At 36.8% G+C, this 21,545-nt stretch overlaps 1 protein-coding gene across 1 annotated transcript in view; it reads left to right on the top strand.

The window, feature by feature from the left end:
* The window catches only part of LOC104158761 (integrin alpha-8-like), a 60,157-nt gene that overhangs the window by 5,900 nt on the left and 32,712 nt on the right, over positions 1–21,545 (top strand). Inside the window, exons 7-11 of the mRNA XM_009696495.1 lie at positions 4,520–4,612; positions 10,484–10,563; positions 13,650–13,730; positions 18,510–18,615; positions 20,448–20,606. Of these exons, the coding sequence (XP_009694797.1) occupies positions 4,520–4,612; positions 10,484–10,563; positions 13,650–13,730; positions 18,510–18,615; positions 20,448–20,606 (519 nt within the window). The remainder of the gene's footprint in view (positions 1–4,519; positions 4,613–10,483; positions 10,564–13,649; positions 13,731–18,509; positions 18,616–20,447; positions 20,607–21,545) is intronic.

The raw sequence follows: 21,545 nt of genomic DNA, 5'->3' as shown, positions 1-21,545 counted from the left end.
AACTACAGTCTTAATGATATTGTGGTTACATTAAATAACTAGAAAATTCACTTCTGAGTGCATTTGGAAAGGAAATTGATATTGTAATTTTCTTCAAAAAGACAAAGCTAAAATTTTCTGGCATTTAACTGTTGATGGAGGTTGGCTTTTGTATGTATTCAGTTGCTTTTCTGGACTGCCATATGTCACCTAAAACTGCTGTCAACATGACAAAGAAGAATATGCAATACAATTTAAAAAGAAAATTAAAATGAAAAAACACATTTTTAAACTCAGACATTCTTTTATATCCTTCCTGTTCTGTTTTCTCATTTAATTCTTTCTGTCTAAATGTACAAATTAAGTAATTCGATCAGTCAAAACAAGAATTAGCAGGTTTTTCCAGTTTTTTCCCCAGAGTGATCAGAGGTTCTTGTGTTACCAGGATCACTAAATTCCTAGGGGTCATAGTATAAATGAGTATAAATTAAAGAGGGACTCAATTAATTCAACCTATAGGGCTTTTTAAAAAAATGGCAATTTGAACCCCCTGACAAGAGCACAGAAGAAATTATCACATTGGTATGCAGTAAACACTGAGGTATATGGAAAAAAGGTATTTCAGTCTGTGGGTACTTTGAGGCATGTACCATAGATGAAAATTAACATTTTGTTGTCAGTTGCAGTGGATTCAGAATTTCACTTCTTATTTTTGTGTTTACGCTGCACTCTGCCAATGGGGCATCTGTGACTGCTCCTGAAATGTAGTTAATTTGATACAGAGTAATTTCAGCAGACAGGTGTCTTTATGGTAGAGCCTGTTGCAATCAGGCTCTTAAAGCTCTGCATCTAAGGATTTCATTGTGTCTTCAATGTATCAGTGTTGACAATCTTCTGTGTAGCTGTTTTTCTCCAACTGCGGAATTCCTTGTATTAAGGCAGAGATAATACTCACCTCAGAGCCAGCAAAATAGGTGGACTGAGAGCAGAATAAATGAAATGTAATGAGCTGAATAAATCACTTTTAATACATTTCTGATGGAACTGAAAAATCTTTAGAATCAAATCATTCTGTTATGGTGCCATCATTTTAAAGTAACTATACTCACAGATATTAGGCTACTTTAGTATGAGGCTACTCTGGATTTAGTCTGTCTAATGGATAAACAAATTTATCCCTTAAGTGCTTCCTGTCCAACCTTATTTTTTTGGAACAATTTATTGCGTTATTCTAGATCATTTGAATTACACTCAGAAAGTGTTACGGTCAACAGCTTAACTGAAAATTCACTTTCCTTCTACCTCTTCCCTTCAGCTTTGTGGAATACAATGTTTGACCTGCCTCAGTTGTCATTATCTTGTTGTCATCATATTGTACATAGACTGAGCAACCGTATTAAAAGAGTAGAATTTGCAGAGATGCATATGCAAATGGAGACCCAAGTGAATGTGTGTAATCTCAAAATTTGAGGTCAAGGATGTGATTTTGAAGTTTCATTGATTCTTGCACATACTGATACTTCCTTCAATCAAAAGCTGGTTAATGAAATACAACAGCTTACAATGAAATCAAATATGTTATTCATTAGTTTTATTGTGGAAACACTTTGAAGGTCCAGAGACCAGGTAAGTGAGTAAATTACCACAGCTTTACTAGTTACTGGAAACCCATTGGCTTGTAGTAACTGCCCATATGCATTAAGTGAGGAGTTACTGGAATTAGCTGCAATGGAAAAAGTATAACCATGTTATGTTATCTCACATTTCCATGGTCAGCAGTATATCTGGACATGTTTTATACTTGCTGTATGGTACATTCTTACGCTACAATAGCATGATTGTGTGTTTGAACACCAAAGCCTTTGCCTGAATACTGTCCACTAATCTTTTGCCTGGTGAAAGAGTTCCCTATATTGAACAGCTAGATCCTGCCTTAGTAACAATGGCTGGAACCCAAATTCTCATGGAATAATTAGTAGAAGTAAATCAGGCAAATACAAAGCCCTAATAGGTATTTGTTCCACACTAAAAACATTATGTATTTTGACATAACTGTGTCTGCTCAGGCTGGAAACTGCAAAGTTGTTGCAATCACAAGCAGATTTATATTGCAGTGGATAAGCTCTGAGCCATTATCCCCATGCTTTTCTGAACTTAAGTATGACAATCCCTTAAAATAGGAGAAGACCTGAAACCTTCTTGTCTTACCTGAAAATTCTTAGAATAAGTACATGGTGGCTGGCTAGATATGTGATTTTGAGGACAAACATTAGTTCTTCATACATCAGCTAGATGAGAAGCTAGATTCTGGGCCCTGGTACTTAATCCATCCACTTTTCCTCAGAAAATAAAATTGGAAGTTGTTGATCAAGGAAAAAGAGGAGGTATTTTACTCTGCAGCCTATTGTGCTTAACTATTCTGGCATCAATTAGTAATTCAACACTAAGACCACCAGAAAGAGTTTCAAGTTTGTAGTCTGCCTGGATTACTTCAAGCATCCAATCATTTTCTAGTTAAAATGCACCCTGGGAGCACATGTGTTAATTGTTGGGGTTTTGCTTCTGCTCAGGACTGCCAAAAAGACCATGTGTTGCTATGAAAATATAAATTGCTACCAGTGGCAGGTAGAAGGGTTTTGTCACAAAACCTTCCATCTGGCTGATTTACATATGAACTCAATGATACTGACAATACCAGGTGTATAAGTTTCTGCTCTTGCTTGCTTCCTGCCTGGTTTTAATTTCCCTGTTTTGTACTTAACCACCTCAAAAAGGTGATCAGTGAAAAAACAAAGGCAATAAATCTCTGTATTGAAGAAATTCTACTACAGCTGACCCTTTGTCACATCTTTATGCTGCACAAATTAGCTTTTGTGATGCTGGTCATATAAATTCTGTGTCATTAATTATTTTTAGTCTAAAAGCATAGCCTCCAAATTGCAGAAAACCTACTCACAGAACTCCTCTATTTGCTCAGCCTTTGAGGGTCAAAAATTGTGTGATAAGGACTGATTTACTCTGCGCTGGTCTACGATACAGCATTAATAAAGAAACTGCCAAATATCAAATATAGATGAATATTAATTTTCTAACATTTAGTCCTCAATTTCAACCCCCACTCCAAACAAAATCAAAACTATAAACCCACATGTCAAGTTAAAATGAACAGTTTTCCAGACAAGTTTGGTTTCAACTGTGTTAACACCCTCTCTTCTCCCATGTGTTGCTTCCCACTGCCAGTCCTAGAGAGGCTTGGAAAGGCCATTAGTGCACTGGACGTGCTGCGTAACAAACTTCGTTTCCTCCTAGCAAACTGCAAAAGTGCCAATATACAATGAGGTGTGTACTGAGGGCATGCTTCACATGGGCTCCTTTTAGGACATGCCCTGTCTTTTCTTTTAATCTCAGGAAATGATAAGGTCAGCATGTCCATGTTGGCTTTCACAGATAGGAATGAATTGGCTGTCAGTGGTCTGGAGATTTCCCAGGTCTTTTTATATAAAGACCATGACCTTGCATGTATTGCTTAATCTGTGAGAATCACAAATGAGAGGAAAGGTAGCGGGAGAGCCTTACGGCAACAACTAGCTGCATCCTGCTTTTACAAAGCTGGTTTGCTTCTGCACATATATGAAGTATTTTCTTTTATTGAGTATGACAGGGAGGAAAACAGGGAAAAAATTTATTTTGTTGCTTTGTCTTGCTTTGTATCTCCTACCTTCCACAATTCTATAGCTGTTCCTCTTATAGAGTCTGTTTTGTTTACAGATGATAGCAACTAGTGATAAAGACTAAAGGGTTAAAAAAAAAAAAAAAAAAAGTAGGATATATTTTATATTAGGAGCTTTCGAGGGAAATTATATGAGTGTATCCTCAAAGTTATCACACAAAACTGCCTGAGAAATGTTAGGTACAAGCTGGACTTTCAATGAATAGTTGCTGGAAAAACAGTTAAATTTTGCTTATTGCTATAAACAAACAAAAACCTTAATGTCTAATAATGTGAAAATGTATCTGCTTTGTTGCTGAATTATAAACATAGGTAACAGTTTATGTTTTTACAGAAGTATTTAATGTTCAAAGTACTTTAACATAGATCAGAAAATAAAGTTCTAGACTTGGTCCATAATAAAGTTCTGCCAATGCCAGAAATTCACTATAGAGACTTCTGGTGATGGATAATACAACTATTGCAATTAATGTGAGGCCCATTCTCCTTACCCAGTTTTGCCTACTCTTTTTTTTCTCTGTTGAGTCATTATGGCTGTAGGAATGATTCACGACAACAAAGCAGTATGTTAAAACTAGAAATAGAGTGATCTCATCAGGGCTTTTAAGGTACTGGGAAACTTTCCTGTTTATTTTTCCCTGGCATGAGTTTTCCCCTATTGTCTGCCAGTAACCAATTAAATTTTTTGATAGCGCACTGCAGAAATGTCTGAAATCAAAAGAAATGTCACAGTCAAAAAGACATCACTTTCCCAACTGAATACATTTCACTGTGATCTCTGACCTCCATATTGATGTCCTTTTGTTACAGGCACTGCGTGTTTTGAGCTGTGATTACAAGATGGAAAATGAAACTAGAATGGTGGTTTGTGATCTTGGGAACCCCATGGTGGCTGACGCAAACGTAAGGAAAAACCAGATGTATTTACTGATTTTTATCTAATTGAACTTTAAAGGGGAGCAAATGGAAATCTGTTCAATTAGCAGAATTTCCCAATAAGCAGCATGTAAACCAAATTATTTACTTGGACAGGAAAATGTTGGTGTACTAAAAGGCAGAGCTGTGCTTCTGAAAAAGTAACGATTCGTTATTCTTAAAGATTAATGATACTAGAGCCTGTGTTTTATTTCACTTACTACAAAGAAAATGAGGGTGACTCAATTTTAAGTCACAGAAGATGCACTAATATAATGAGAAGAGAATCCCAATCCATAACGTGATCTGTTTATTTCTCCCTTTTAGTATTCTTTCTACTTAAGATACGTATAGTAAATGACAGCTTCTTTAGCCTGATTCTCATCTTGAGTGCATAAGGTTTGTCTTATCAATTTATGTCATGATTTATATCCTTGAAAATGTAGTTGGAATCAAGTTTTCCTTCAAGTTATTAGTGTGATTCTAAATATTTTCCTAAGACAGCTACTCATAAATCATACTACATATTAGGTGGAACATTGGTAGCATTGTATTTAGGCAAAAGTGGAAGTGAATAATGACTGATGATGAACAGCAGATAAGTATTGAACACCGGTTTGGAGATAAAAAAGGTGCTACCCATTCCACAATTTTTTTCACGTGTCCCTGTTTCATGACAAAACAGTTCAGGGCAATGCCAAAAGTGTTGAACCCAGGAATGTTCAGCCATGGATGCCCTTGCAGAGAAATTCTAGCACTGCTCATAAATTCATAAATGCTATGAATATTTAACTAAAAACAAATAATCCATGATTTTATACTTAGATTAAGTATAAATTAAGTCCTAATAAAAAATGAAGCAGTCAACAGCATGAACATTATATGAGGAATAAAAAACAGCTTTTTATTGAAAACTACCACTGTTTGCATTTCATATTGGACCGGGGGCTTTGTAAAGAAACCAAAGCAAATCTCCTTAGTATTTTCAAAATCCCTACTAAGTTAGGGTTTGTCCTATGGAAGAACAATATTTTACTTTTCAGATTCTCTATGGAGGGACGTTTTCCTGGCCTCTTACAATCTTGAAGCAGTTCATGTCTGACCCTCAATAAAAGAACCAAATGGGTTATATAATAGGAAACTGGGACTAGAATAAGCTTGTTTGGATCGTAGAGTTAGCTTCAGATCAGTCATAGAGCTTTTGAAAGTGAATGTGAAACCAGGTGTCTTATACAGTCATCTGCTTTCATGGTCATGAGCAGTCCCAGGGAGACTCTTTGGGATTACAAGGAGCTGGAAACCATTGAAAAATGAACTCCAGGTGATGAACCTACTGGGAACAGGAACCTACCTGGTGAGGATCCTTCTCTGTAAAACTAATGTGAACTAGAAGTCTGAAGGGGGTACTATAAACATTTTCTATGAAGGACATAGAGAGGAGGGCTAAAAGGTTTTGTAGTTTTTGTTTTTGTTTTATTCTACTAAATGAAACTCCTAAAAAATAAGAGTAATTAAAAACATTTCTGAGGAATGGAGTTTTTGTAATGGGGTGATGGGAGGCAATGGTGGGCCAAAGCACTAGATAAATTCCAAGTCAAGGCAGATAGTTTCTTGTACCAGAAAACCAGCAAATTTAGATATCTGCTTAGTGTTTTCCTGGTTAGTCTCATGGCAGAAGCAAATTCTCAAGATACAGACAGAAGTGAACAACAATCTTGTGGATGACTGGGATGTGGGGGACAGTGCGGGGGAGGGCTTAAAAACCCATGGATTTGGAAGAGAAAAGAAAGATTAAACACAAGAGATGCTAAGATTGTATACCAAGCTAGGAGCAAATCTTTGCGGCTTGCATATTGTGATAAACATAAGCAATGGAAAGGTCTGAGTGTGGGGGTATTAGACCACAGCTCCTCACACTCCTCCCTTTGAATCCAAAGCCCTGTTTCCACATCATCCTTGACCCAAAATGTGAGCAGTGTGAAGACTTCAGGAATGCTATTTGGTGGCCACTAAAGCAGTACTACTCTCACCTGTCTCCTTAAGTATTCTCACAGCATAACTAGTCCTGTTTTTCTTCAGAATCAGATCTAGTGCTGCCGTAAATACACTGTTACCAAATATTCCTAAGCGAAATACTTCATAAAGAGGGACTTAAATGTAGCAGAATAAAACAACAGGGTTCATAACATGTTTAAGGATACTCTGGCTTACAACTAAAGAATCCAACCCTTGAAAATTAAGGCATATGAAGACAGAGCATTACAAAGCCAGATGGCAAAAGTGTTTGATTATAATGAGTGAAAGCTTAAAGCCTAACTTTATCTTTGAAACCAGTTCTCCTGGAAGCTTCATAAAGGTGAAAGGACTTGAGCTTTTTCAGTCCAAACTTATTTATGATGGTAAACGTACTTCCAAAAGCAAAATACCAGCCCTTTGTACAAATTGCATAAATCATGAAAGGTTGCTCTGATCCATTTCCAATTTTGCAAAACAATTCTACTCTGGCAGGAGATCAGTTATTCTCAAAATATTTGGTCAGAAAGGGACTCTTTGTGGAAGTTGTGAGGGAGTAGGAAGGGAGGGTTAGGTCAAAATCAAACATTCCTAAAACTCTTAACTGTTGAGTCACTATAATGACTTTTCAGCACCCTGAAATCCTAGAATTCTTGAACTCTTTAACATCAACTTCTGAGTATGAGGTTTATGTCAGGATTTTGTGATATAACCCATGGGATATTACTACAGCGGGCTACAGAGTTGTCTGACACTTCACATCTTCAAAATGCGTTATTGTCATAAAAATTGGTATATCTCTGACTTTTGAAAATCTATGACCTCAAAATTGTTTACTGGCCACAAAAATTACTTAATCTTTTCAGTAATATCTCTGTGGTTAAAAGAAGATGAAAAGGTAAAAAAGAAGATAAAAAGAAATGGGAAGGAAAATCACAATAGTATATGGCCCAGAATGCAAGCTGAATACCTGTGATACCATCTCACTGGCAGAGAGTGCTCAGAGTACTTATTTATGGCACTGAAATGGATCAAACTGACAAGCTTCCTGATACCTATTCAGCAGCCTTAGCAAGTGAGATGTAGGTTTTATTATAAATTCTGGTAGAACAATTTGGAAGTTAATAGAAATGAATAGAAACAAGGCTGGGAGCCTTCTAACCCTGCCTAGTTCTTGGTATGTACCAAACTGATTCTTCAAGAGCACAGAGGTTTTATCTTTCATATGCACTGTAAGACACTACAAAAAAAAGCTAGCCCTCTGTCTCCCACTGTACTCCTAGATCCTGTCAAACATAGTAACAGATTAAAGCTTATCAGTAATAGCAGAAATGTCATGTATTTCAGAGAAATATGATATTACTAATGTGGAAAATAAAGCAATTTTAATGAAACTAATTTCACTTGGAAAATTTTAAATAAAATTAAACTATTCTGATGAAATGGATGTCCTGCTAAAATACAGAGGTTGAATGATTGCTAAGTTGCAAGCTCTAGCAAATTCAACTCCTTTGGCCTCAGAGGGTTTTCAGCAAGGGCATGTGAGCATCTTTGCCCCACTATTAGGAGCAATGCCAAGGGCTACGTGACATTAACAAAGTCATATGACCATACAAAGGCAACATCTGCTGCTTATTAGACTCGTACGGTAGGAGTGTGTTTCAGCATTAAATAAGGGATTAAGCCTCAGGAGTATAATAGATCGTCAAAACTGCACTTCATATCTGCTCTAGCTGAGGAAAATTTTATCCTTCATTCATCAAATCTTTTTTCTGCTGTAAGTGGAAACAAATTTATGTAGACTGATTAGTAAAAGCAGTAACAGAAATGCTGAATTGAATATTTGGAAATTTTTGTCTCAGAGATTAAAAAAATTGTTATATTTTTTAAGGTGAATGAAATATCAATACAGTTAAAATAATTTCCAAAAAGTGGTCTTAAAAATAGTTTACATTTCTATCCCAAGTCAGCTCTTCAGCTTCTGTTTAATTTAATGAGCATTATCTTTTCATCTTAAAGATTTTACTTCCAAAAAGAGAGCTTAGCTGTGACATTAAAATGGTCAAAATTCAAAGATTTGAACTTGCCATTTCTTTTATGATAACAATATTGTTTTCGGCATAGAACAACTGAAAGTAATTGAAACATGTTAGCTAAGTCTCATCCTGGAGATGGATTAAGATTCAGTGCAGCACTGCAAGGGAGGAAAGAAAGAGAATTGAATGAAAATTTTAAAAAAATAATGCTTGGGAAAAACTAATTGCTTAAACATCTGACATGACAGCCACAGAGGAAAATGCCTCCTCTTCAGTGATGTTGAATCTAGGTCCCAAACATAAAACTCTACATTGTTGTGTCCTGTCCTGTTGCTGACAATGCTACCCCAAGTATGTTAAGGAAGGTATGCCAAGCAGACAACTCTTTTTCATTCTCCCACACCCCCGCCCCCTGTAATCTAGTCAGATACTGGCAGAGATGAAGGAATTATGTCCTCATTTCCTAATGCCTTTTTGATGAATTTCTCAGGAAGATTGTTTCTCCACATGGAGAATATGGCTATATGTAACCATCCTTTTTAAGAAAAATGAAAGCAGTGTGCAAGTTATCTGGCAGGAAATTCTACCATTAGGCAATAGGGGAGGTAGGGGGAAGTGAGAAGTTGTACAAGATTACAGGCTGTAGACTTCGCTGTCAGTCTCGATACAAAATTTGCATTTCAGAAATTACCAGATTTAAAACATATGCAGTTGAAGTGAGGCAATTAAAAAGATTAATTTAAACATTGCAGTACATTTAAACATTGCAATACCTGGAGGCATTCAAGGTCAGGCCAGATGGAGCTCTTAGCAACCTTATCTAGTTGGAGATGTCCCTGCTCACCGCAGGGGGGTTGGACTAGATGACCTCTAAAGGTCCCTTCCAGCTCAAATGATTCTATGATTCTATTAATTTTATTAATTTAACATGGAGGGCAGATGGCATCTTCCCCTGCTCCCCTGCTACTTACATACTGGAGCTGTAAATATGTCCAGCAAGAGGGTTGCAGAGACCTCACCATATGCTATTGTATGTTCCTTCTTTAGTTGGCCCTGCAATTCCATTCTCTCTTCTGAATTAACTTGTTCTGCTTTACTCCATGCCCTTCTTGCCAATCAAATGGAAATTATCAAAGGGAGGAAGCATGGTCTGTATGAACACAAGGGAGCACCAGTGGAAGCCCTTATCTCCTTCAGTTTTGGGAACTGTGTGTTTTACCCTCTATCTTCTGTGGTCACACACTGCAAGTTTTGGCAAACTGGACTGCAAATATAATTTTGAGGTTGTATTCCTCTGAACTGAACTGCAATGAAAAAAGTCAAACCAAATCAAACTAAAATATCAAGCTGCTGCTAATTTAGCTTCTAGAAGAAAAACAGGTGATCAGTCAGCCCCGCAACACCTAAAACATGCAGCTCATATGTCACAGTGACAGAGATAACGGGATTGGGCAGGAAGCCCTGGAGACCTGGATACAGGCATGCATGGATGGAGGCAGGGATGCGAGGTGCCAGACAGCTATTATTCTCTTTTGACTTGACAAAGTAAAGCAAAGACTGTCTGGATGAAGAAGGACCCACTGCTGTGTTCTTAGGAGTATGCTTCTCTGTCCAGCCAAGTTTTCCGTCTGGTGACATACACAGGCAGGATGGTATTTTTTCCTGAAGACAACCAGTTGATATTCTTTCATATTAATTTTACAAAGCAGCGGTATCCTATACAAGTCTGTGAAATGCAATGTTGAACAGTCCTGCTTGATATGGAGAGATCAGCCATTTTTAGTAACCTGTTGTTTTGTTTCTTTCTCAGTTCTCTACAGGCATTCGATTTTCTGTACAGCATTTTGAAAATGCAGATTTCAGCATCAATTTTGAGCTGCAAATAAAAAGGTTAGATGTTTTATCAAGAGTATGGTTATTTAAATTCTGAATTCCTATTGATATCTGAAGTTTAATATATAAAAAGGTCGCTCTGACTCTTCAGTGTCAGTAGTTACTTCATGGGCTTTCCTATGGTAGCTTTCTTCAGGAGGATTTGTGGAGTTGGAGGCTTGTTAGCTCTTAGCAAAATCAGTCTTAGAGTTATGCTGAGGATTTTATTTTGTTAAAATTCAGGTTAATTGATTTTGGTCAGTGATCCAAGGATCTTCTACAGATTTGCCAAATTTGCACTTCGTTTTCCACTTCAGAATTAATGAACAGTGATCACTCTGTAACAAAGTTCTGTATTTAAAAACATATCATGCTCTGAAGAAAAAAAAAAAACCTGCCACTTCTTCACAACAATTTAGAAAATAGAAGGAGAGCAGTTAAAATCTACTCAACAGATTTACTGGCATGAAGAGAGAAAACACTTTCAGTTTGAAGCAGGTGAACCTTTGTCATTTTCCCATTAGTTTCCTCCATATTTGTGGGACTGAAATATTACTGCTGAGGAATCTTCTGTTGTATGCTGAGCAGTACTTCCTCCACAGTGACAAAAAAGCAGAGGACAGGCTGGGTTAAGATAACAGCAAGAACAAACCTGGAACTTTTTCAGTAGGTGACAGGACTTCTGCTCCATCTGTCCTCATCAAATACACACTGGAGTTCCTGATGGAGCCCTACGTGCCTCACACACAAAGACTTAATTGCTAATGTCTGGCCTTTAATGAGGGCCTTGATCATGTTCACTATGGTAAATAACTGAGACATTTAAAATGTTTAAGTCATGTTTCCATAATGTAACCCTTGAAGGAAAGGACATACTGAAACTCAGGAAGGGCACAGCAACTCCACAGAAGACAGTGAGTTGCCTGGTCAGGTCTCAGCCCTCTCCTGGAGGTCTTGCTGGTGAGCTGGAGATCATGCAAACCTGGGCCCATGGCACCCTGAGCCCATCTCCTCCAGAGAGAGATACAAGATGTAACATGTAACTTGTAGGTCCCCTGTCCATGCCACTCTTCACTGTCATTAATGCAAGCAATACAGTTTTAAATGGGTATCAGAGGCTCTTGTCACTAGCCTTTTCATGCTGTGAAATTGGAGAGGTTCAGAGCATTTTGAGTAGCTAGATCCTTCTAGGTAATAAGAGTTGACAGTAGGTCATTTTCATAGAAAAAGTGACAAGGCTTTACTGAGGAATAAGTCTGAACTTCAGGAGACAGCAACCTCTCGTGCTTCCTCCATGTGATTCACTGAAATGTAAAAGGCGGAGATCTGTTGGGCTACTAAAAAGGACAGATTCCACAAACTGGTATCAAAATACTGAAAAGCACCCAGCTACTTAAAAAAAAAAAGTAAAACTTCTTGCATAGGGAATGTACCCTACAGTTAAAACTCACTGCTTTCTACGTTCATTCTCAAGCACCACTACAGTTTATGCAATTCTACGTCCTCAGTGAACAAGTAAAAAACAATCTTAAAAGAAATAGGAAATAGAAATCCATAAGGCAGAAAGAGGAAATTACCTGAATGGAAGGAAAGGGAAGCAGAGAACATGTCTGAATTTGTGTCCTGGTCTGAGTTATTCAAAAGAAAGACCTTTAATTTACTCCAAAACATAAAGTGGAAAATAAATATTTCGGTTTGCAAGACTGAAGTTCATTACTTATAGGAAATAAGCAAGAGGCTGAGTAGTGTCTTGAAATCTGATTCCTTTTCTGATGTGGATCTTGCTAGGCAATTATATACCCCTTAGAGAAGGAGGTGTCCTGGCACTTCTATTTAAACTATTTTCTTATCTACAAAATACCATAAAGCACAAACAAGATTTGAATACGAAATATATATGATCAAAATCTGTATTTTAACTCTGTGGATAATAGTACCATTATACAAATTGAAGAGCGGCTTATTCTAACAAATTACTGGTATAGTCATTTTTATACTTTAAACAATTTTTGTACTTTCGTACTCAAAGCAATGGCTATAGAGGATTACATCAAAAGTTCAAATTATGTTTGAGGGAAATCTGCATTAGTTTACAAACAAATTAGAGCTGCTTCTAATCTTAGCAATCTGTAACCAGAAAGTCTGGATCAAAGCAGTATTGCCCGTAATTTCTCAGGAGTCAGTCGCTGGGAATGCTGGCCTCCTCTGAGTGTTTCCATTTGACTGATGCTACCCAGATGTGATAACAGTGAACTGTGACAGCAATAGAAACTCAGTCTCCATGGAGCAAGGAAGTACTTCCACACTTACTTGAAAAAAACCTCCAAACTTAGCATCATTAATCCCATAATTAAATACATTCTAAGTCTATAATTATTTATTTTCACTACCTTCATGAATTTGAACCTGCAAACCTTTCTTTATGTGAATGGGCTATAGTCATAGGAATGGCTTTTGAAGTAAAAGAAACTAGCTTTATTACTAAGGATTTGCAATAAGAAAAGACAATAAAATGAGTGAGAGCACCAGGCTTTAAACATAGGGATCTGTTTTCATTGCTAAGTGGGATTAAGAGTGTAAACGCTCTCTGGATAGAGGAGGGGAGAAAATGAGAAAGGTAAAGAAACAGTTTATTTTGGTTCTTTCTCTTCAAAGACTCTGTCATGCAGAAGTCACAGGTTTGAAGAGTCATAAAAGCAAATTTGATTATAACAAAGCCTATCTTGTTCATTATCAATGCCTTCCTCCAATACATGAAACACCCTTGTATTCTGTTAAGATACTCCTATCCATACATATAGCCAGGTTGAACAAGGGAATTTACACGACATTCTGAGCTAAATAAATTTGTATCATCGTATTCATGCACAGGATTCTTCAAAGGAAGCTTGAGTTGATTTTATTATTAAGCACATGATAAGCTCAAATAATATCAAACTTAAGTGCCTTACAGGACTGAAGAGTGGCTACAGGAAGCCCATGCTGTAATATGTCCAATGGCATCTCTTCCTGATTGTAGGCCTTGTGGTATTTCGTGTTGTATCTATAACAATCTAGAGTTCTGCTAAATAACCTTTTTTAACTCTTGTACATATCTTTTCCAGTTCTAACAAGATTAATGCCAGCAGCAATTTAGTTAACCTCCATATCAACATCAGTGCAGTGGCTAAAGTACAGATCAGAGGGTAAGTATTCAACCATTTCAATTCATAATGATAACTATTTTTTGTATTGAATCTTTCCACATATAATAATCTCATGTAGTGAATCTTTTGACATATTATAATCCCAAATGCATTACCCACCAAGAACACCTCAGAATTCCCAGGGAGTCTTACCCCTGCAAGCCTTGCAGGATGGAACTACTAAGGACTTACCAGGTCATGTAGGGCAAGACTGCTCACCTGGGCTCCGTTAAACTTACTGAGTGTCTGTGCAAATGCAGCACACTGTAGAATCCCACATTGTAGTAACACCAGTCAAAGGCAACATTTTATTTGGACATTCAAATTGTGTATGGATGTTACTAGTACAAAATATATGTTCATATGTGTATGTCTGCTTGTGCAACCACTTAGGCACTTAATTCTGAATACAAAAGCAGAATCTGCTGCTTTTATGACTGGAATGATGAAACATGTTATGGCAAGGCATATACTAATAGAGAGTAGAGTGAGGCCCTTGGAGCAAGGATGAATAAGGAATGACAAGAGGTCAACCAGCTACTACTGTAGGATTCTTACATTTCCATCTGAAGCAGGTGCCTGTCCACTGGCACAAGGGATACCGAAACTAAACAAGCACAGGATATGATCAATGATACTATTTCTATCTCTGTTTTCACATACAACTTGGTTTTGGAAACTATAAAATGCAACTGGGTGATAAGAATCTCAGACTACCCTGCAAAATGTTGGAACTAGACTCCTACCCTGGCATCCTGGGGGAAGTCAGCAGGATGTTCTTCTAAAGCAAATAATTGCTCAAAAAGCTTTTTGTCTGGGATCTCAGATTTCCTGTATCTCCTCTTCTCAATCTACAGCTCTGGAGCTTAACCATTCTCAGCTCCGCAAGGGGAAAACAGGAGGCACATGGTCCAACTTCACTCCCACAATCAGGCCATGAGGCCTGGCTGATGCAAGAGGGGTAGATCTTACATGATGCACCTCAAGGGGCTGCCTTAGGTGTAAACAAATAAAAATAAATTTATTTATACTTTTATGTATTTATAAAAATCCATTTATTGTTATCATTTCTAAGACAATACTTTGACTACCTAGTGCCAGCAGAGAGTCCAAGCATTTTGCAGACCACAGGGATCATATTTTCTGCTCTAATATTCAGTCTAAATCAGGGAGATTTTTAAAGTATTTTTCATCACATTTTGTATGTGTTTTCCAGGTTAAGAAAACTAATGCTAAGGCTAGAGTTAGGTTGAAAAAAGAGGACTGGCACTCAAAGACTATGTGCATATATGTTAATGGTTATATTTCTGAAAAGGAGCAGTTGAAAGACAACATGTTTAACAAGAACTGAAATGAGAGTATTATCTCATTTTCTGTGGTTAGTGGTGATCTAGCGAGGTGAGCTGGGTTGGTAGAGTGGTGAACAATACAAAACGAGGGGGAAGGTAACACAGAAAGAGAAGTAGAGGCTGAGGAAATGAGAATCAAAGGGGTTAGTTGGTTGGCTGCAGATGTGTGAGAAAATGTTAGGAGCCAGCAACTGCTAGGTGTTGCCATGAGTGGACACCCAGGTTAAGGACAGGCTGGAGTTTCAGTGTTTCAGTGAAATGGTTATGGATACATATACAAGACTTCTCAGAAAGAGCTGCTTCCAGTGCTGAGGATTCTGGTTTTTTTTAGGGAGGTTGCTCATCACTTTCATAGAAAAATCTTACAAACTTTTTGTATTCTTTGCAAACTTTTTTGAAACCTTTTGCCTCTTTCATATTCTTTCTGTGCCATAGTGTGTTCTTTTTAATGAAAAATTCTGTAAGAGGTAAATAGGTAGACACCAAAAAATGACCAAAACATCCTCAGGTCTTAAAAAGAGCATGCCCACAAGTGGAAAAAGTAGCTTGAATTGCTGCCTGAAGTGCTAAGAAACAGGTCATTAAACACAGAGGAATTACTTAATTGAATGACTTCCAGTTCCTTTCCTCTTAAGTCTTTTCATTTTATTGGCTATAGCATGCATGTACAAAGGAACATTCCCAAATGCGTTGTTGACAGATTTTGCTAATTGCTCAGAGATGCTAAAGCATACAGCTCCAAGGGAACTGTTTGCTCACAATTTCCTAGATAAAAATAAAAGAGAGACTATGTCCACATTTGGACTAGAAAACATCTTGCATTGGTTTCCCTACTGCTCTGCACAGAGTTGCATGAAGTGGGACTGGAATCATTGTACATTCTACTGAGGAAAAGTAAGTAGTTATTAAATTGGGCATATGCATATATGCATACGTACTTGCACAGTGGACCCATGCAAATACTGCCTCTATGAGAAAGGAAGAAATCTTCTTCAATATTCAAAAGAAATTTAAGGTAACTCCTTAGATAGTTCATTCAATGAGCAGTTGCTCTGATAACTGAGATTTGATTATTCTGCTTACCTTTTTATCCTATAAAAATTCAAGAATTTTATAGTTGTAATTGTTATTTCCCACTGCAGAAAGAGCACTAGAGGAATGAGGGATTCAGGAAGGAACTAATTTGGACTGGGATGATTTGCAGCTGGCAGAATTCTTCTTGTATATCCCACATAAGCATTTTCTGTAGAACATACTTCCTTTATCTTATTTTTCAGTGCTCTTGTTTGACTGGTCATTGTCACCTAAAAGTCTAGGAAAAATCTTTGTCTAATAAATCGTTCAAATGTTAAAAATATTCTCAGTTAAATGCAAAATAAAATAGTCAAAATAGAGGATTTCTGTTTAATTTGACCTGATTTTGCTACTTTCATGTCAATAGTAGAAGTCCTCAAAATCTGTTGAAATAAATGTCCTTTATTATCATTTTAATTGAATGTCTACATTTACCCTTTCCACTTCATAATTCTGTGGATAAGAAAAACACCGCACAGGGAGTGTAACAGAAAGCCCTGGTTTTTGAAACCTCATGCCTGCTTCTTTTTGTCTATATACAGTTTCTGGTTTGCAAATTTTTCCGGTAGCTTAAGGATCCCTGTGTCTTGGCTTTTGTAACAACACAGGAAAGTTCCTATTCTCTGACAATAATTAATAATTAATAATTAAAATTCTTATTGGAAACAAGGCCATTTGTGAAATATAGCAAGTTAGGCTAAGTACCTCATCTGAAAGGACTTTTTAATGAATATGTTTCATTTCCTTTATTGCTTAGTGTGGCTTATAAATTTGTCCTCTGGCATACTTGTTAGTACAAACTGCTGGCCTTTTGAAGTCTGGGGAGGTATTTAGAGTTAGCAGGATACTCCAGGATACCCTAAATTCCGTGGAGAGTTGTACTTCAGCTGGAGGGTATTAAGTTGTTCTTCTCTGGGATCCCTTGCTGCTTTGAGAAGCTAAATTCTGTAGAAAAGTTTCTATCAGGCATTTCATTCATTGTATATGACATAAGAGCTGGAAGCAAGAACAGTTTGTTTCTTCCTGAAGTACTTTAAAATGTCAGCAATTGTGACAAAAACATCCAGTCTTCTGTTCCCTTCTTGAAGGGGCAATCTGCAGTGGTGCTTTCTCTGTTTAGATTCTATGGAAAGCAAATTAACATTGGTGGATAGAAGTCCATCATTTTAGTCAAAAGTTATATTCTGAAAAAAACTCATTAGCAATTCTTTTTTAACAGTTTTCTGTCAGCAAAATTCCAGTGTTGGCAGAACAAGCATTGACATTTTATGGCTTTTCCTTAAACTACGGATTCTGGAAACCAGCAAAACTGAATGAGAGTTGATCCTTGTAAAGAAAGAGTGATACTTACCATTTAAGCACCAAGAGCTACTTTCAGTACTAGTAAATGACAGATGTCTGTGCCAAAACTTACCTATCATGCTAAAAGGAATCCTTGGAATGTGATATTCCAATTTCTCAACAACTGAATAAGGTTAAGTTTGGCATCTGAATGGGACCCCTCCAAGGAACTTCCAGTTTTTATGAGAAATAAAATGCTTGTGATTCAAATGGAAATGATAATTTCTTGAGATCAGACAGAGAAGGGAAGGAAAGATGGGAAGAAAGATGTCAAATATTAAGCCACTGTTTTCTTCATTTATGTTTGATTTACATGTTGCAAGTTGCAACAGTGTTTCAGGGAATGCCTTAGCTGCCACTTCATTTGCAAAGCAAATGGGAAGCCTGGAGCACTATTTCAGGCTCTAGTCCTGAATTCAGTTTCTTGATACACGAATTTCCATTGTAACTTTGTGGAAGTCACAGTACCTCAGTTTCCCACATGTAAAAGGAGATAGACTACTTTGCAAGGTTTTTTAAAGGAATAATAACAGCAGTTACAGGAATTTACAGTCAGAGCAGTTAAATATCTAAAAATGTATTGCAGGGAAAGAAGATGTATAGCATTAAACATCTACAGACTTTAAATGGAAATGAGAAAACACATTTATTTACATATCATTACTCTGGTTTTGTGGATAATGTATTCAGATACCTCATCAGTGAGAATGATGTAAATGCCCAACAGACTGCATTCTTCTTTCTAAATACAGAAAGAGTCACTCCCTTGTTTGTAAAGGACCATCCATCAGAGGAAGTATGAAACTAAATGCACACCCTCAGTAGTCTGTAAAGACTGGGTAGTACTTTATGGAAGCATTGTATCATTCACATCACCTAATTCTAATGAATGTGCCCAAATAAAATGAATGCCCTTAAGGCCTCAGGTTTCTATAGTGGTCTTAATTTTTTTCCAAAAGTAATCCAGCTGATCACTGGTAGCAGTTACTGTTTTAACCTGTTTTATGTATTACAGAGTGTCTCACCCCCCAACAATTATTTTGCCACTTCACAACTGGGAACCCAGAGATGAACCTACAAAAGAAGAAGAACTTGGTCCTTTAGTAGAACACATCTATGAGGTAAAAATTAGATATGTTGCCACAGGACTTCATGCTGCCTCCATGGAAATCCTGATGAATTTGGTTTATTGTCTTTATCTGCAAGTAGATAAAGCTAGAAAAGTAAATATTCTGACTTTAGCACATGACCCAAATTTAATCTGGGAATTCACAACCCCAGTATCTGTTCCTGTTAGTGGAGAAGGTAGTAGTTTATGCTAGGAGTCCGTCTTCGACATCTAAGAGACCTATAAACATTTTGGGTGTTTGACAAGAATTAAAAACAGTTCTTAAAAGTTCATTACAATGATGCCAAATATTTTCAGTGATTTGACTGGTTTCTCATTAAAAGCTATAAGTGTTGTGCACAGGAAAAATAGATTTCCTTTAACATCTAGCTAACTGAAAAAAAACCTGTAGACATACATGTAACTTGTTACTTCATTGCTCAGAAAACGTTCTGTTGAAAATCACTCTTAATGTTTGAAATATACATATTTCTACCTTGTATTGTTGTTGGGTTTTTTCTATGGATGATTCATCAATTAAAAAAGAAGAGTTCAGATTAGAAAAAAGTGCATTGAGTGAACTACATGGAATACAGGCCATCTTTGGAATCTGATGGATGACCTTTATTCTAGGGGGTAAAACAGAGTGCTTCACATATGGTTATAATTCACAGACTAGCACTCAAGAAAATATAAGCAACTGAGCTTAATCAGCAGTGTAAGATTACAATTTGCTTGACTAATACTAAACTGTAATGAATCAAACTGTAAAATACAAAATATTATTTGTGAATTCCTCATCTTAACACGTTTCTCTAAACTGAAAAATCTTAAACAAATCTACCTGTCTCAAGCATTTGGACTGTTGTGGAACTGTATATATGACTTGAAATGTATTAAAATAGTTACAGTGATTAAAGAAATTGCTTTCATGGTTTATTGATACCAGCAAAGCATAAAAAAGGCCAAACACCCACCCAAAAACCCATTCCTGAAGAAGATACAAGATTGAAAGTGGGTTTTATTTGGTTCTAAATAAAACTTGTCAGTCACCAAAATTTTCAAAAAGGAGGTTCTCGCATCTCTAGAAACTTTCAGTATAGCTCCATGGTGTTCTGCTTCTTTAGCTCTCATGCCCAGTGTTAACACATATCCAAACTTCCTGTGGTCATCAGATATTTTTAAATTGTAAACTGATAAAGGAAAATATTTTAATAGCCCAGATTTTTAAATTTCTATTATTTCTACCTTTACTCATTTTCCCAGAAAAGAATAATGTCCTGGGATGTTACTTTAGGAAAACTAGTTTCTTTTTTCTTTTGGGGAAATTTGAACTGATAAATGTTGAAAATAGAGTTCTTAATCACAAGAACTAGTTTAAGCTCTGCTGTACCTTCTGTTCCTGCACCCTGAAATGTGATTCTTTTGTGCCTGAAGTTTCAGCTACTATTTCCAAGTATGCTCTTTTAAGGTTCATTGTATATATTTGTACAGTGTATTTTTCTAATGTGTTTTGGTTTGGGGTTTTTATACTTTCTTAGGTAATTTCAGCTCTTTCATATATAGGAAAAAATGGGAAAGGTGATGGATTTCTTGAACACAAATTCAGACAAAAATGGTTGTTGTCACAGATTTGCTACTGGCTTTGTAACTAACACGCAGAGTTCCTTTTCCCTATCTGCCACAGATTCTCCATCAATAAAATGATATTAATAATCTATACATCTTTCCCAAAGTACTTCAAGGCTATGGAAACTAAGAATTTGAAAATGTCTAAATGGTGGTTGCTGTGGTTTTTGTTGTTACTTACTGCCTTGGAAAGTACTGATGACGTTTGTTTGACAGCTGCACAATATAGGACCAAGTGCCATCAACAATACTGTTCTCCGTGTCGGTTGGCCTGTATCCAGTCGAGAAGAATTTCTTCTTTATATTCTTCATATTCAGACACATGGACCATTGCACTGTCAAACAAGCTCTCCTATTAATACAATGCAAATAAAGGTAGGTCAGCCCCTTTTATTTCCACCCCTGTCTGCATTTTGCTTGATTTTTTCTGCCTACACTTCACAATGAGATGGAGCTTTTGGGGAATTTTTCACAATGACCTTGAGATCTTTTTCCTGGTTAAGAAGCAAGCTATAGTCTATAGTGCTTCTAGTGTGACAGTTGTGTTGCATGGTATGTGTTTGGTTTCTGTTTTCTTGTCATAAAAACTTGTATTTTGATTCAGTATCACAGCATTAGATACAAGATAGGTTTTTTTAATGGAAATTTGCAGGGTTTTCCTTGAGGGTCATTTTTAATATGGCTTTGAATAGATGACACAAAATTTTTCAGTTCTCATGGGACCTTGAAAATTCTTGTGTACTGAGGGGTAAATTAATTCAGAAAGTCATCTGTACAGCAGTGCTTAGCAGATGAACTCCCAAAGGTGATGTAAACCTTTGTTACATCAAGGGATGCACATAGCCTTTCAGTTGAGTCTGATACAACCTAGCACTGGTTTGTTTATCAAAAGGTCTTACATCTGAACCTGCTAGCAGTGGAGAAAATCCTTTATAGCACAATAATGCAATATCAGTAAATTGAAAGACATGAACTTCTAAAAGCTATTTATTTAACAGACAGCAGACAGCCACCAGCTGCTGTAGCATTAAGTATTTTTAAAGGGTGTAACACAATTTTAGTTTTTTATTCTAATACAAATAATTTACAGCTAATTTGTATGGTGATTTGGTTTTTTAGGATCGTAGGCTAATTCAGATTGGAAGACACCTCAGGTGAACTCTGTTCCAACACCCTGCTCAAGCAGGGACAGCTGTGAGATGGGACTAGGTTGTTCAGGGCTTTATCCAGTCTGCTCTTTAAAACATCCAAGGACCAAGGACAGAGACTGCAAGACGTTTCTGGGCAAATTCTGCTGCTTCTTGATTGTCCTTT

This window comes from Cariama cristata, unplaced genomic scaffold (assembly GCF_000690535.1).
Source record: "Cariama cristata isolate BGI_N322 unplaced genomic scaffold, ASM69053v1 scaffold7560, whole genome shotgun sequence".
Taxonomy (NCBI): Eukaryota; Metazoa; Chordata; class Aves; order Cariamiformes; family Cariamidae; genus Cariama; species Cariama cristata.
The sequence above is the reverse complement of the archived record's forward strand: the minus strand, read 5'-3'. Positions and strand labels throughout refer to the sequence as shown.